The 13259-nt window shown below is 44.6% G+C and overlaps 1 protein-coding gene across 1 annotated transcript in view; it reads left to right on the top strand.

Annotated features, from left to right (window-relative positions):
* Positions 1–13259, top strand: part of LOC132477391 (phosphatidylinositol 3,4,5-trisphosphate 3-phosphatase TPTE2-like) — a 57408-nt gene that overhangs the window by 24119 nt on the left and 20030 nt on the right. Inside the window, exons 12-14 of the mRNA XM_060079758.1 lie at positions 129–209; positions 3558–3663; positions 9460–9551. Coding sequence (XP_059935741.1) covers positions 129–209; positions 3558–3663; positions 9460–9551 — 279 coding nt within the window. The remainder of the gene's footprint in view (positions 1–128; positions 210–3557; positions 3664–9459; positions 9552–13259) is intronic.

Below are 13259 nucleotides of genomic sequence, written 5' to 3'. Positions count from 1 at the left end.
TTCGGGTATAGCCTCTGCCCAAAGACCGCTGACTTAAGGAAACCATGTGCCCTTAGAAACTTCAGAATGCCTTATACAGGAAAGGGACGTGCAGATGACCCATGATTGGACTGTCCCCTTTTTTATAGGACAGCCTTCATTACTTTGGAGAACGACGAACGGATAAATCCATCAGCAGTAAATATCAGGGAGTAGAAAATCCTTCTCAGGTAAGTGTTCTTTCTTTAACAGGGGTCACTCTGGGTAATTAGGTTAAGATTGACATCTGTTACCTGGTTTCATTTTAGACTCTCTTCCTTGGGTGATTCCTTAGGTCATCTTCTCCTTGGGTGATCTTCCCCTTGGGTGGTCTTCCCCTTGGGTGACCTTCCCCTTGGGTGCCCCGTGACAGGCCTTGATCCCTTCCATAGGCCAGGAGCCCTGCCTCAGGTGTTGCTTGGCTTTGCAAGCACTGAGTTCTCCCCAGAGCACCCTGCCTTCCATTTTAATTGGTTATTGTTTGCAGAGTTCAGGAGTTGATTCCCTTCCCGAGGTAGGAAGGTCCGATTCCTAAGGTTTCAGACCCCTGAAGATGATCTGAAGTCACTAGCCTTTTATTTCCATGTAAAGAGGAACTGAGTCTTTCACAAACCCCTATTAGGGCAATTCAGCCCTTGTAGAACATTGTGTGTGTGTGTGTGTGTGTGTGTGCGTGCGTGCGCGCCCACACATGGGCGTGCACATGTGTAAGGGAGAGACAGACAGTGACAGAAAAAGGCAGAGACAGAGTCGGTGGGAGGGGGGCTGCATTTCAAAAGAGAAAGGAAAGGGAAAAGTAACATTTTTCAAAAACCTATTTTATACTAGACACTATTGTACTTTTACATATATTGTCTCATTTAATACTCAGACAACCCATGTGACTCATATGTTATTACCTTATTTTTTTTCCCTTTAAAAACATTTTATCATGGACTTTTTCATAAAAAGTCAAGACAGTCATACAATAAATCCCCTTCTATTCATCACACTGCTTCAGCAATCATTTCGTCATGTGGCCAACCATTCATTCCCTCCCCACTCTACACACACATACACACACACACACACGCTTTATTTTCACACTAAACTTGGATTATTTTGAAGGAAATTCCAGACATCAGATCATCTTATCCCCTAAGCATTTTAATATGACATCTAACATAAAGACTCTAAAAAAAAAACCCCTTAAAACCATTGACATATCTAACAATAGTATACCTTAATAGTATCAAATGTCTAGTCCTCGTTTAAATTTCCATAACTATCTTAAAATCTTTTTAAAACTTAGTTTGTTTCAGTCAGGATCCAAACAAGGGCACACGTTTCATTTGGTTGCTATGTCTCCTTAAGTCTCTTTTAGTTGATAGGTTTCCCACCTCTCTTTTTTTTTCTTCCTTGTAAATTGTTTATTGCAGAAACCAGGCCATTTATCCTATAGAGTTTACAACATTCTAGACTTTGTTGAATCCTGCTAAGGGTTTTGCATTCATTATCTAATATAATATTCTGAATAACGCAATGAGTGGGCACCATTATGATTCCCATGTTATAGACTGGGAAATCGAGGTTCAGGGAAACTAACTGTTTGAACTAAGAACTCAAATGCAGATCTTTCAGACTCCAAAGCCCATTATTTCCCATCCTGTGCACAGCTTCTCATTTGGATTGCCTTTTGTATACGGCCCCTCAAACCCAAGTGAGAGATGGTTGGGAATTCTTAAGTAAATGTGGATGTGGCCATGAAGGAGAGTTTTCTTTGAGTGAAGTGATGAAAGCTGATACCCTTGGCTTAGTTAGCAGAACACTGTAACTGCTGGCTCTAGACATTTCATTTGGGATCAAAGAACTCAGCCTTATCCATTCATACTTTTCTGCCAAACTCAAGCAACACAAGAAAGTAAAAACGATAGCCATAGCCTATAAGTAATACATCAACTTATTGAAGCCCAGCTCGAATCATGCCATTTCACACTCAAAATCCGTAATGGCTTCTGACTGCCAATGGCAACAAATATGTTTTAACCAGGCACTCCCAATCTAGATAGGATTTTTCCAACCGCTTCTCCCACTATGTGCATTCACACGCTCTAAGGCGTTTGGATTGTTTGCCGTTTCCCAGCCTGTTTATACTTTACACCCACGTGCTCACAAGGGCCCCTTGTCCTGGAGTCCCTTTGCCCTCCCAGCCTGAAGTAGTCTCCTGCTTTTTCAGGAGTTCTTATAGCCCTTTGTGTTCCTTTTAGGGACTAAGTTGCTTTACGCTATTTTCCAGCTACTCGAAGTTGTGTCTTCTCTACCCTTTTTGCACGCCCACGTCTTGCCCATCTTTCCACCCTGGCAGCCCGAAGTGCCTCATATAGTATCTCCTTTGTCTGTAGTGAGTGCTTACTAAGTATATGTTGGTTTTATTAACTTCTGCTACGTGCGCCTGTTGTTTGGGGCTGTAGGGGAAAGAAGCGTGAGAGCAAAAGCAGCTACAGGGCCATGGCAGGTTACAAGCCTTTAGTGGAAGGTCAAGAATCTGGTGGCAGGAGCCAAGGGGACGTTCGATGTAGCTCCTTCAGGCACATCTTCCCTTCCCCATTTCCTCTGCAGTCACGTGCAGGGTCTCTAACTTACTCCAGGACTGGCACACCCTAGGCTGCAGCTGAGTCTCTTCTGATTCACTGGGCTAGCCACGCAGGGGCCCGGCCTCAGGCTTGAGGGCTGTGTTGGCGAGGCCCCAGGACAGAGTTCCCTGCGTGTGCGGCAGTAATTCTCAGACACCATCCCCTCCTGACCCTGCAGCGTGGCCATTCAATGCACTACATACATTTCATGCACCCCTGAGTTAAGAGCTTGACTGGTCCTTTCCAATGCAGAGGATGGTGGTTAATTTTATTAACACTTCCCAACGGGTGGGGAAGAGTCTATGAACTTTTCAGTCCGGTTGATTCTGTACCAGAACTCTTCTTAACTTCTAGAAGAAAGGAGAGCCCTTGTGAACAGCTTGCCATGGGAGATGGACTAGGCTAAGAGAATCCCCAGGCTTCCTTGCAAACATGGAATTGAGGGAATGGGAAGCGGAGAGATGCTCACTGGCTGGGACTAGAGAAGGATGTGAATGTGCTGCTGGCCCATGGAGCTCTCCCCCTGAGCTCTTATGTCTTCCCTTCTCTCATGCCGAGGAGGCTACTGCTCCCCAAAGCACAAAGCTTCCTTTAACTCAGCCACAATGAAGCTTCTACCCCAGACCGACCTCTCCCACATTTGCAGTTAATGGCATCTTGCTGTCATGTTGTTCTAGCTGTTTTGTTGGTTCTGCTTAGTTGCTCTCTCAGTCCCAGCAGCCTCTAAGCCACACCTGGCTCCTTTCTTGTTCCTTGCCTGTTGCTCTTCATTCAGTATTTGTTTTCTAAGGTAGATATTTAGTCATGAGGCAACAAATGCCTAGTTACATAATGGCAGCCAATCAATGTTTCCTTCATCAATTATTTTCCTTAAACAAATCAGGACTTTTTACCTTCACTTAAATCGAGACTTCTTTTGTATTGCAGAAGAGATTTGTTGGATATTTTGCAATGGTGAAAAATACCTACAAGTTGACTCTTCCTCCAGTGAAGAAACTCACGATGAAAACAATCATTATTTATTCAATTCGTGGTAAGTGCTTTATGTATAATTGGAGAATTGGCAGGAGGGCCAATGTTCTTGCTATTCGGGAGGGTTTTCTCATGGTTATGTGCAAAGACAACCCCAATACATAGCTGTCTTTTTGTGTAGCCTCCGGTATAAACCCCTCCTCCTGGAATTGCCCATCAGCCCAGCGCTGCTGTGGCCACGTTACCACTGCTTAGGTGTCCTCTCCTTTCCTTTCCCATCACCAATCTGGGGGGCTCCATCTCCCCTTCCCTTTCTCCTGTTCTCATTGCTGCTCTGGCCTCAGCCCAGGGTGTCCTTTTCAGAGTAGAACCTCCGAGATTAAAGGGAGGGAAGGTCCCATGAGACCCGGAGACCACTTCTTTCTCATGCCCATCTCTGGTTCAGGGTTTGTCTTGGAAGATGCATCCCGGTATCATTTTCTCTCCTGCTCCTCTCAGAAACCTTTTTTTTTCTCTTATCTCCTGATCTCTCCCTTTCCCCGCCCTCTTCCCCCATAGCCCCCTCTCCCCCAGCAACCCCATCAGGATGTCTTAAATACCCGAACAGCAAATGAATTTTGTTGCCACAAATTCTTTTTGCAAATAACTGCTGAGAACCGCTTTGGGCCAGGCCCCCTGCTCGTGTTTCTTTGCCCTTCAGGAGCCCCTGCGTGTAAGCAGAGGAGAGGAAGGTACACAGATGAAGAGCTGACCACAGTGTTGGACAGCTTCCTAGGAGAACAGCACTTAGGTCTTCCCTACCTGAACCTACAGGAACACAAAAAAGGGTTGGGAGAAACCTGGCCTCTGTGGGGGGGCTCTCTCAGCCCCCTAGCTGTTACCAGTTCTTACCTAGAGTAAAAGTCCTATCAACTTCAAAAGAGCTGACGATGCCGGCTTTGGGAGTGTAAGGAGAAAGAGGGGACCTGCCGTCGCCCCGAGAGGCAGAGATATTGGTCAGATCGTCCACCTCTGGGACTTGAAAGAAAAGGAAGGGAGAGGGATGGGCCTCAAGGCCATGTCTTTATTTCTCTGTCACCCGCCTAGCTTCCCTGTACAGCTCACCCTCAGGGAGGTGGAAACAGGGACCCCTCAGTGTGGAGGGGATGGGGCCTCACTCAGTGCCAGAGGCGCAGCAGGAGGTGATGCTTCTGATTGCCTAAAGCAACAGCCAGCTTGTGGAGCGCGAGGCGCGGTGCTGAGTGCCGGGCCTCTCCTGGCCTGGCTGCGGGGCGAGGGCGCTGGCGTCCACCCAGACAGCCTACTGCTTTTAGCCCTCTTGAGGAGTCCCACAAAATAAGATCTAGACACGTAATTTTTAATATTTCGTCCAATTATTCAGAAATAAGAGAACCCTTTAGAATGTATGTAAAAACTGCATAGTCAATAAAAAGTACAATTGTGAGTTAAAATAGAAAATGCTTTTTTTCAAATTATTTACATATTTCTCCCTTCTTCTCCAAATGCCGGCATCGCCGCCACTTCTTGGCAGGGGTGAGGAATTGTGAGAGTTACCACGAGCAGATTGCATGGGTTTCTGGCTTCTGGAAACAAACTTCAGCCCAGCAGCGTGGTTTCTGTGGGAAATTTTGGTGTAGATTTCCAAACAAGCGTCGTGCAGGCAGACCCTGGAAACACAGCCTGTTCCAGCAGGAGGCTGCCTGTGTGTATAAAGGAGCAACTGTGCGAAGGCTTTGTGGGCTGCAGAGTGCTCTAGGAGGTCCGTTCTGACTGTGACGTGTGTGTGTCACGTATGAGGGACAGGGTTGGAGTGGAGCCTCGCTCAGAACACCATCTGCCTTCGGACGTCCCCAGGGTAGAGCCAGGCTTGTCCGGCAGCTGGTGGGTGGGAAGGAAAGCAGTGCCTGGCTCCCCATCGTTTCCTGCAGAAAGTGCAGTGTGAGAGGCCACCCAGGTGGCTGGTGGAGCAGCGTCCTCCTCTAGGTAATTGAAACTCAGCTCTACAACCAAGTTGGTGGCGTGAGAGCCTGTTTTGTACCTGAGTGTATCCTCTCCCTCAGGGTCCTCTTGGTTAACAGTGGGAATCCAGGCATCCCTCGTTTTATTGCTCTTTGCTTTATTGCGCTTCGCAGACGTTGCACTTGTTCAAAAAAATGAAAGGTTTGTGACAATTCTGAGTTGTCAGATGATGGTGACCAGTTTTGTTTTGTTTTGTTTTGTTTTAGCAATGTGGCAATCAAGTTTTTTGTATTTAATGGTTTGTGTTAGAATTTTACGTATTTATTTATTGGCTGCATTGGGTCTTTGTGGCTGCTCGCAGGCCTTCTCTAGTTGCTACTCTTCGTCGCGCTGCACGGGCTACTCGTTGCGGTGGCTTCTCTTGTTGCGGAGCACGGGCTCTAGGTGCACGGGCTCAGTAGTTGCGGCTCGTGGGCTTAGTTGCTCTGCGGCACGTGGGATCTTCCTGGGCCAGGGTCGAACCCGTGTCCCCTGCATTGGCAGGCGGATTCTTAACCACTGCGCCACCAGGGAAGTCCCGATCAAGTATTTTTTAATGAAGTTATGTACATTTGTTTAGACATAATGCCATTGCACACTAAATAGACTACAGTATAGTGTAAACATAACTTTTTGTATGCACTGGGAAAGCAAAAAAGTTCGTGTGACTCGCTTTGTTGCGATATTCGCTGTATTGCAGTGGTCTGGAACCAAACACACAGTATCTCCGAGGTAACCCTATAACAGTATCTATACAAACCTCTGTGAGTATTAAACTATTCCAAACAGACAAAAAGGCATTTAGTCTGATGGAGTTTTGATGCATTTCTCTAACGTGAACAATGAAAATAGGAATAGTTTCTCAAACTTCTAAGCTTAAAAATGGTTTTAGTAAGTTCTAGCATTTCATATATTGTCCCAGTCTGATATCATATCCGAAGACTGTGACTTCTGTCTTCATTTTTGAATTTTACTTCACCTCTGTGGAGATACTGTTTAGTTAAAACTGTAAAGTGCAGATCTAGAGAACAGAGGAACTAACACAAATTTATAAGTACTGTAGGTGAAAACTGGTGGAGAATTTTATGGGTTTGGTTTCCTCATGTCAGGCTAACATAAAATAGAGGATTTTAAAAGTCTAGTTTGAGATCCTCATAAAGGCTTCCAGACAGAAAGTTGTGCCCTTTGCAGCTGTTCTTACGGTGTGGGCCTCAGTTGGCAGAGCCCACTTAAGAAGGCCTGCCTGGTACACCAAAATTCTTGCTGCACCCACGTAAATAAGCAGGCCAAAGCCAATGACAGCAGCCTTCTTTTGGAATAAGAATTATCCCCTTTGAGGGAGATCAAGGTGGCGGAGTAGGAGGACGCTGAGCTTACCTCCCCCCATGAACACATCAAAAATACAACTACCTGTGGAGCTACCTGGAGGCTGGCAGAAAGGCCCTTCTACGGCCAAATCTGTAAAGAAAAATCCGCATGGAGTCTGGTAGGAAGGGAGGAGAAGTGATCTGGTCGACACCTGCACCCTTGGTGGGGGACCCAGACGTGGAGGGGGGTGTCATGGGCTTGGGGAGCCTCCCTGGGGAGCAAGGGGTTTGAGCCACACATTTGGCACTCCAGCCCTGGGGTCTGACACCAGGAGGATGAGTCCCCTTAGCTGCTTTGAAAGCCAGTGGGGCTCAGCGGAGGCTGTAAACCACTGAGCCCTCACTCAGAGGGTGAGTGGTTGCTTATACCCCCATCCTGGCAGACGCAGCAGCCTGAAAACCCTGACCAGGGAGAAAGCAGCCTTGGCCAGTGCTCGGTCACTGCCCACATTTGGGAGTGAAACTACTCCAGGCCAGGGACTGACACCGCCAGCGGGAAAGAAACCAGCTCAGCAGTGAGGCACCAACCCCTCCGGCCCTGACCCAGCCTCTAACCAAGGGTGCTCAGTGGGGAAAATGTAAAACCAGCACAGAAGTGCAGCCCCAAACCCTTGAGCCCCTGCTGCATCCCAAACCAAGGTGGAGACGGCCGTGTGTCACACACAGGGTCGCACCTGGCTCCGGCTCTAGCCCCTCCCTCTCCAGCCCCGCTTCCCACCAAGGTGGTGGCTGCCACCGCACCCCAGGGGCAGATGGGACCTGTGCTCACTTCTCCCACCAAAGCCACTGAGCATACGCAGACTACATAGTCCTGCACAAGGGCACGCCTTCAAGACTGGGATAGGTAACTGATTCACTTAATTTCATAGAGACAGAGAAAGGTAAACAAAATGAGAAGACAAAGGAGTATGTTTCAAATGAAAGAACAGCAACAACAAAAAACCCCTAAAGAATAATCTTCCTTTGAGATGATGATCACAGCAGACTGTCAGGAAAAAGTGTGATAGATTTTGAAATGGGCAGTGTCTTCTCTAGGCCTACCTCCAGGGTTACCTTCACCTCTCATGGTCTTTAAGCTATTTTACAACTCTAAGTGGTAGAAAACTGATAATAATGCAAATAATTTTTGTGCATAAAAATGCAAATTAGTTAGTTGTGTCTAGCGTAATGCAACTGATTATTGACCTGTTTTGTATTTATTTGTAAATTCATTTCATCATTCCTTATCTGCCCATAAATGTGCAGTACTTTGAAACAGCTGTAGCATTTGACTTGTTCCTTAGTAATAAGTTAAAATGTTTGACGTGTTAAAAAATGCATGTACAGGACAGTGCTATGGCATGCAACAATTTCTATAAAACAAAAGGAGAATATATTTGTTCGTGTGTATATACATATATAAAACCTGGTAGAATATATATTCATATTTGATTATATATGCATAAAAAACTAGCAACTAGTAATAGGGGTTATCTGTTTGGGGCTGGAGAACTAAACAGGTGGGAGACAGGGAAAATGGAGACTTTTCACTTCATGCCTTTTATACCTTTTATTTGTAAATCGTGCAAATATACTTAAATTATTTAAAAAGTTTTAAATTGTGTGGGAATTAGTTTAAGCTCATAAAGCGATGCCCTTTTCCTGTCACGTGAGAAGTGTCTGACTTCGTCTAGCTCTACGTTTTCACTGACTTCTGGTTGACATCCGTCGAAGTGCTGCAGGTGGGTGGGACAGAGGGAACTGAGGCAGAGAAAGCCTGATTCCTCAGGACACGTTGTGTCGGTGAGAACAAGGTTAACTGAGCACGGAACACACTGAATGTAACAGTTAAGAGTGATGGATACATGACTTTATGAGAATATTTGTTTTAGTTCTGTACCTCTAGTTCTGTGCATATTTAAGTGAAATATGCAGGGTGGAAGGGAAAGCCGGAAAAATTATTTGCAGGCTTGAGAAACCAGCCCTTTCATGAAATGCTGAAGTAAGTGGGTCAATTAAATTGAAAAAAGAAAGGGGAAGAAACCATCTGTCTGTAAATATATGCTGAACATAGCAGGAACATTGGGATACAGCTATCCTATATTTTCCATAAACTGGATTTAAACTAGCGCAAGAGGAATTTAGACTATTTATTATTGAGAAACATCACAATTAGAAGTCTGAAGAAAGCAACACATCAACAAGAAAGGTTGCACATCCCCTTCCCTAATTTTTTTTTCCTATGAAGGTGAAGTGATGGAATTCTAAATCTTAGAAGCTGAACAATGTCTTTTTTTTTTTTTCTTTTCTCCAGCCTTATAAATTCTGCTTTAGGGGACAGAACTGAACTTGAAGCCTTGTCTTTCAAAGACAAAATCCATGCAAGAGCCCAAATGATTCAATATTGACACACTGTTAGCTGGGATAATTTTTTCTCTTTTTAATCCATATTGTTAATTGGTGAGACATTTTGATCTTTGCTCTAACCAGCCTAACTTTTTAATTTCACTCAGGTGTTGGAGAAGGCAATGGAAATGATCTAAAAGTACAAATAATAATGCAAGGAAAGCCTGTCTTCTTCTGTTCTGCTTCCAAAAACTGTAGGGTAAGAGAGCATGGAAACTGAAAATTCTAGTGTTTGTTTTAAATCTCAGTGTCAAATCAGCATGTGGCCCTCCCCAAACCATCCCTCACCACAGGGAGAGGCTGTGTTGCTTTCTGGTTACCATCCAACTTGGTGTCCCTGGGTTTGGATTTGAGTCAAGAGTTAAATTTATTGTTCAAAATAGTGTTCAGGGGAAATAGTTTTCCAGAATATATTTTCAGTTCAGAGTGGTGCTTTGCCTTTCACTTTTCCACAAATGCCAAGCCTGTTCCCAGGAATCTGTCAGAGTTTTAAATTCATGGATCTGTCACTTTTAGCCATATTCTCTTCTTCTTGGTCATTTTTATTATATGGCACTGATTCTGAAATTCTAATGTGCATGAAAATCACCTAGAGACTGGTAAAGATGCAGATTCCTAAGTTATACCCCCAAAGTGTGATTCAGGAAATGTGGAAAGGGGCCCAGGAATCTCTACACTTGGCAATGTCTCAAGTGATTCTAACTCAGCTATCCTATGGGACTGCACAGTGAGAAGCAGCGCAGGGGTGTATGGATCGCGGAGGAATCTCTTTGGGACTAAATAGTCAGTTTTCTTAAAGGCTGAAGAAAAGGTTAAGACTACAAACCTCTCCTGGAGCAACAGGAAAGCTTCCTTCATGGGTGTAAGAAATATAAACTTTTATTTTTTATTTCTTTTGCGGTACGCGGGCCTCTCACTGTTGTGGCCTCTCCCGTTGCGGAGCACAGGCTCCGGACGTGCAGGCTCAGCGGCCATGGCTCACGGGCCCAGCCGCTCCGCGGCACGTGGGATCTTCCCGGACCGGGGCACGAACCCGTGTCCCCTGCATCGGCAGGCGGACTCTCAACCACTGCGCCACCAGGAAAGCCCAGAAATATAAACTTTTAAGATTCTTTCTCAGGCTTTGGTCTCTAGTCCTCCTATTACCTCTCCTCCTCCTTCTTTTTACTCCCCTGACCCCCGGGAGGCGGCACTCCCCCCAGGCCTCATCCCTGGCTTTCTGTTCTTATCTCCACACATACTCTATTCTTGGTTCTACACATCCATTCCCCTCCTTTAAACTATAATATCTTCTTTCATTCACTTGACACGTATGTATGAGCCCCATACACGGGGTAGACACAGGAGCTGCAGTGTGGGCATTCTTTACCCCAGCAATTCAAACACAGTTGTCAATCCAAATTTATCCAATGAACTTTTCATCTGCTTCTGCAAATGGCACCAGCATTCTCTTACTCAGACTTTCAAATCTGGTATCATCTATGATTCTCTCTCTCTTTTTTTCTTTGGCGGTACGTGGGCCTCTCACTATTGTGGCCCGTCCCGTTGCGGAGCACAGGCTCCGGATGTGCAGGCTCAGCGGCCATGGCTCACGGGCCCAGCCGCTTTGCGGCATGTGGGATCTTCCCGGCCCGGGGCACGAACCCGCATCCCCTGCATCGGCAGGCGGACTTTCAACCACTGTGCCACCAGGGAAGCCTTTTGTTTCTCTCTTTGCCCGTGGCCCCTAAATCCAGTCAGTCACCAATTCCTGCTGATGAGACCACTGGAATCTCTCTTCACTCGCTCCCTTCCTGTGTGTTCCCATTGCCACTACCCGGTGTAGGACCTCATTTGCTCATGCCTAGACTTCTCCAGTGGTCTCCTTACCTTTGCTTTCTCCTTATACAGGGCAGTATATAGGGTCCTGCAATATGCATCCTGAAATACTGCTCTCATTGTAAAAAGCTGTAGCTAGAGCAGAAGACACACTGTGTACCCACAGTCAAAGCTAGTTAAGATCTTTGGCGCAATATTCTTTCTTTTTTCTGGCTGTGAGGCATGCGGGATCTTAGTTTCCCCACCAGGGATTGAACCCATGCCCCCTGCAGTGGAAGCGTGGAGTCTTAACCACTGGACCACCAGGGAAGTCCTTTTGGCTCAGTATTCTTATCTGTAAAGTAAAGGTTACATCTCAAGTGTTGTGAGGATTGAATTAGATGATATATGTGAAGTTGCTTTGTGAGTTACACATCACTAAATAACTGTTAGATGTGATCATCACCAGCCCAACTTTATCACCTGGGAGATGCTCCACTCTAATCTTCAACAACTCCGTTCCTGTTTCCCTGGGTCTTGAATTCTCAAGGTACAGCCCTATCATACCTGAGCTGATTCGCAGTAGTAACGTGGCCTGTTGTCCCCATGCCAGGTAGACTGGGTCCCCTCTGGCCCTTGGAACACAGCACTCTAATTTCTGTTTCCTGTTGTTGCTGGTCTTTCCCCTCTTTCCCCTCCTCCAGCCGTGCCCTCCTCCAGTCCCCTGTCTGAACTGGATTCTCTTTACAGAGCTCCTCTTTGTTAAAAATTGAAGTATAATTGACATACCATATTATATTAGTTTCAGGTGTACAACATAGTGATCTGACGTTTATATACATTATGAGATGATCACCGTTCAGTTTAGTTACCATCTGTCACCATTTAAAGTTATTACAACATTATTGACTATATTCCCTATTCTGTATATTACATCCCCATGACCTATTTATAACTGGAAGTTTGTACCTCTTATTCCCCTTCACCTATTTCACCTATCCTCCTATCCCCTGCCAACCACCAGTTTGTTCTTTGTACCTATGAGTCTGCTTCTGTTTTATGTTCATTTGTTTTTTAGATTCTACATGTAAGTGAAATCATGCAGTATTTTTCTTTCTTTGACTTAATACACTTAGCATAATACCTCTGAGTCCATCCATATTGTCACAAATGAAAGATTTCCTTCTTGTATGGATAATATTCATATATACATACATGTGCATATATATATATATACACACATATATACCTCACATTTTCTTTGTTGATGGACTTAGGTTGCTTCCATATCTTGGCTATTGTAAATAATGCTACAGTGAACATAGGGGTGCATATATCTTTTCAAATTAGTGTTGTTGTTGATTTTTTTTTTTTTTGGATAAATACCCAGAAGTGGAATTGTTCAATCAGGTGGTAGTTCTATTTTTAATTTTTTGAGGAACCTCCATACTGTTTTCCATAGTGGCTGCACCATTTTACATTCCCACCAACAGTGGAAGAGGGTTTCTTTTTTTCCACACCTTCACCAACGTTATTTTTTGTCCTTTGATAATAGTTATTCTGACAGGTATGAGGTGATGTTCTGGTTTTGAATTGCATTTCCCTGATGATTAGTAATGATGAGCATTTTTTCATGTGCCTGTTGGCCGTCTGTATGTCTTCTTTAGAAAAATGTCTGCTCTAGGTCCTCTGCCCATTTTTCAATTGGATTGTTTCTTGTTTTGATGTTTCTTTTTTAAGTTTTATGAGTTATTTTTATATTCTGGATTTTAACATCTATTGGATACATAATTTACAAGTATCTTCTCCCATTCAATAGATTATCTTTCCATTTTATTGCAGGATTCCTTCACTGTGCAAAAGCATTTTAGTTTGATGTCCCACTTGTTTATTTTTGCTTTTGTTGCCCTTGCCTGAGGAGACGGATCCATAAAGGTATTGCTAAGATCAAAGTCAAAGAGCTGACTGCCTATGCTTTCTTCTAGAAGTTTTATGGTTTCAGGCCTTACATTCAAATTTTTAATCCATTTTAACTTTATTGTCATATGTGGTGTAAGGTAGTGGTCCAGATTGATTCTTTTGCATGTAACTGTCCAGTTTTTCCAACACT

Source organism: Mesoplodon densirostris, chromosome 17, assembly GCF_025265405.1.
Source record: "Mesoplodon densirostris isolate mMesDen1 chromosome 17, mMesDen1 primary haplotype, whole genome shotgun sequence".
Lineage (NCBI taxonomy): Eukaryota > Metazoa > Chordata > Mammalia > Artiodactyla > Ziphiidae > Mesoplodon > Mesoplodon densirostris.
The sequence above is the reverse complement of the archived record's forward strand: the minus strand, read 5'-3'. Positions and strand labels throughout refer to the sequence as shown.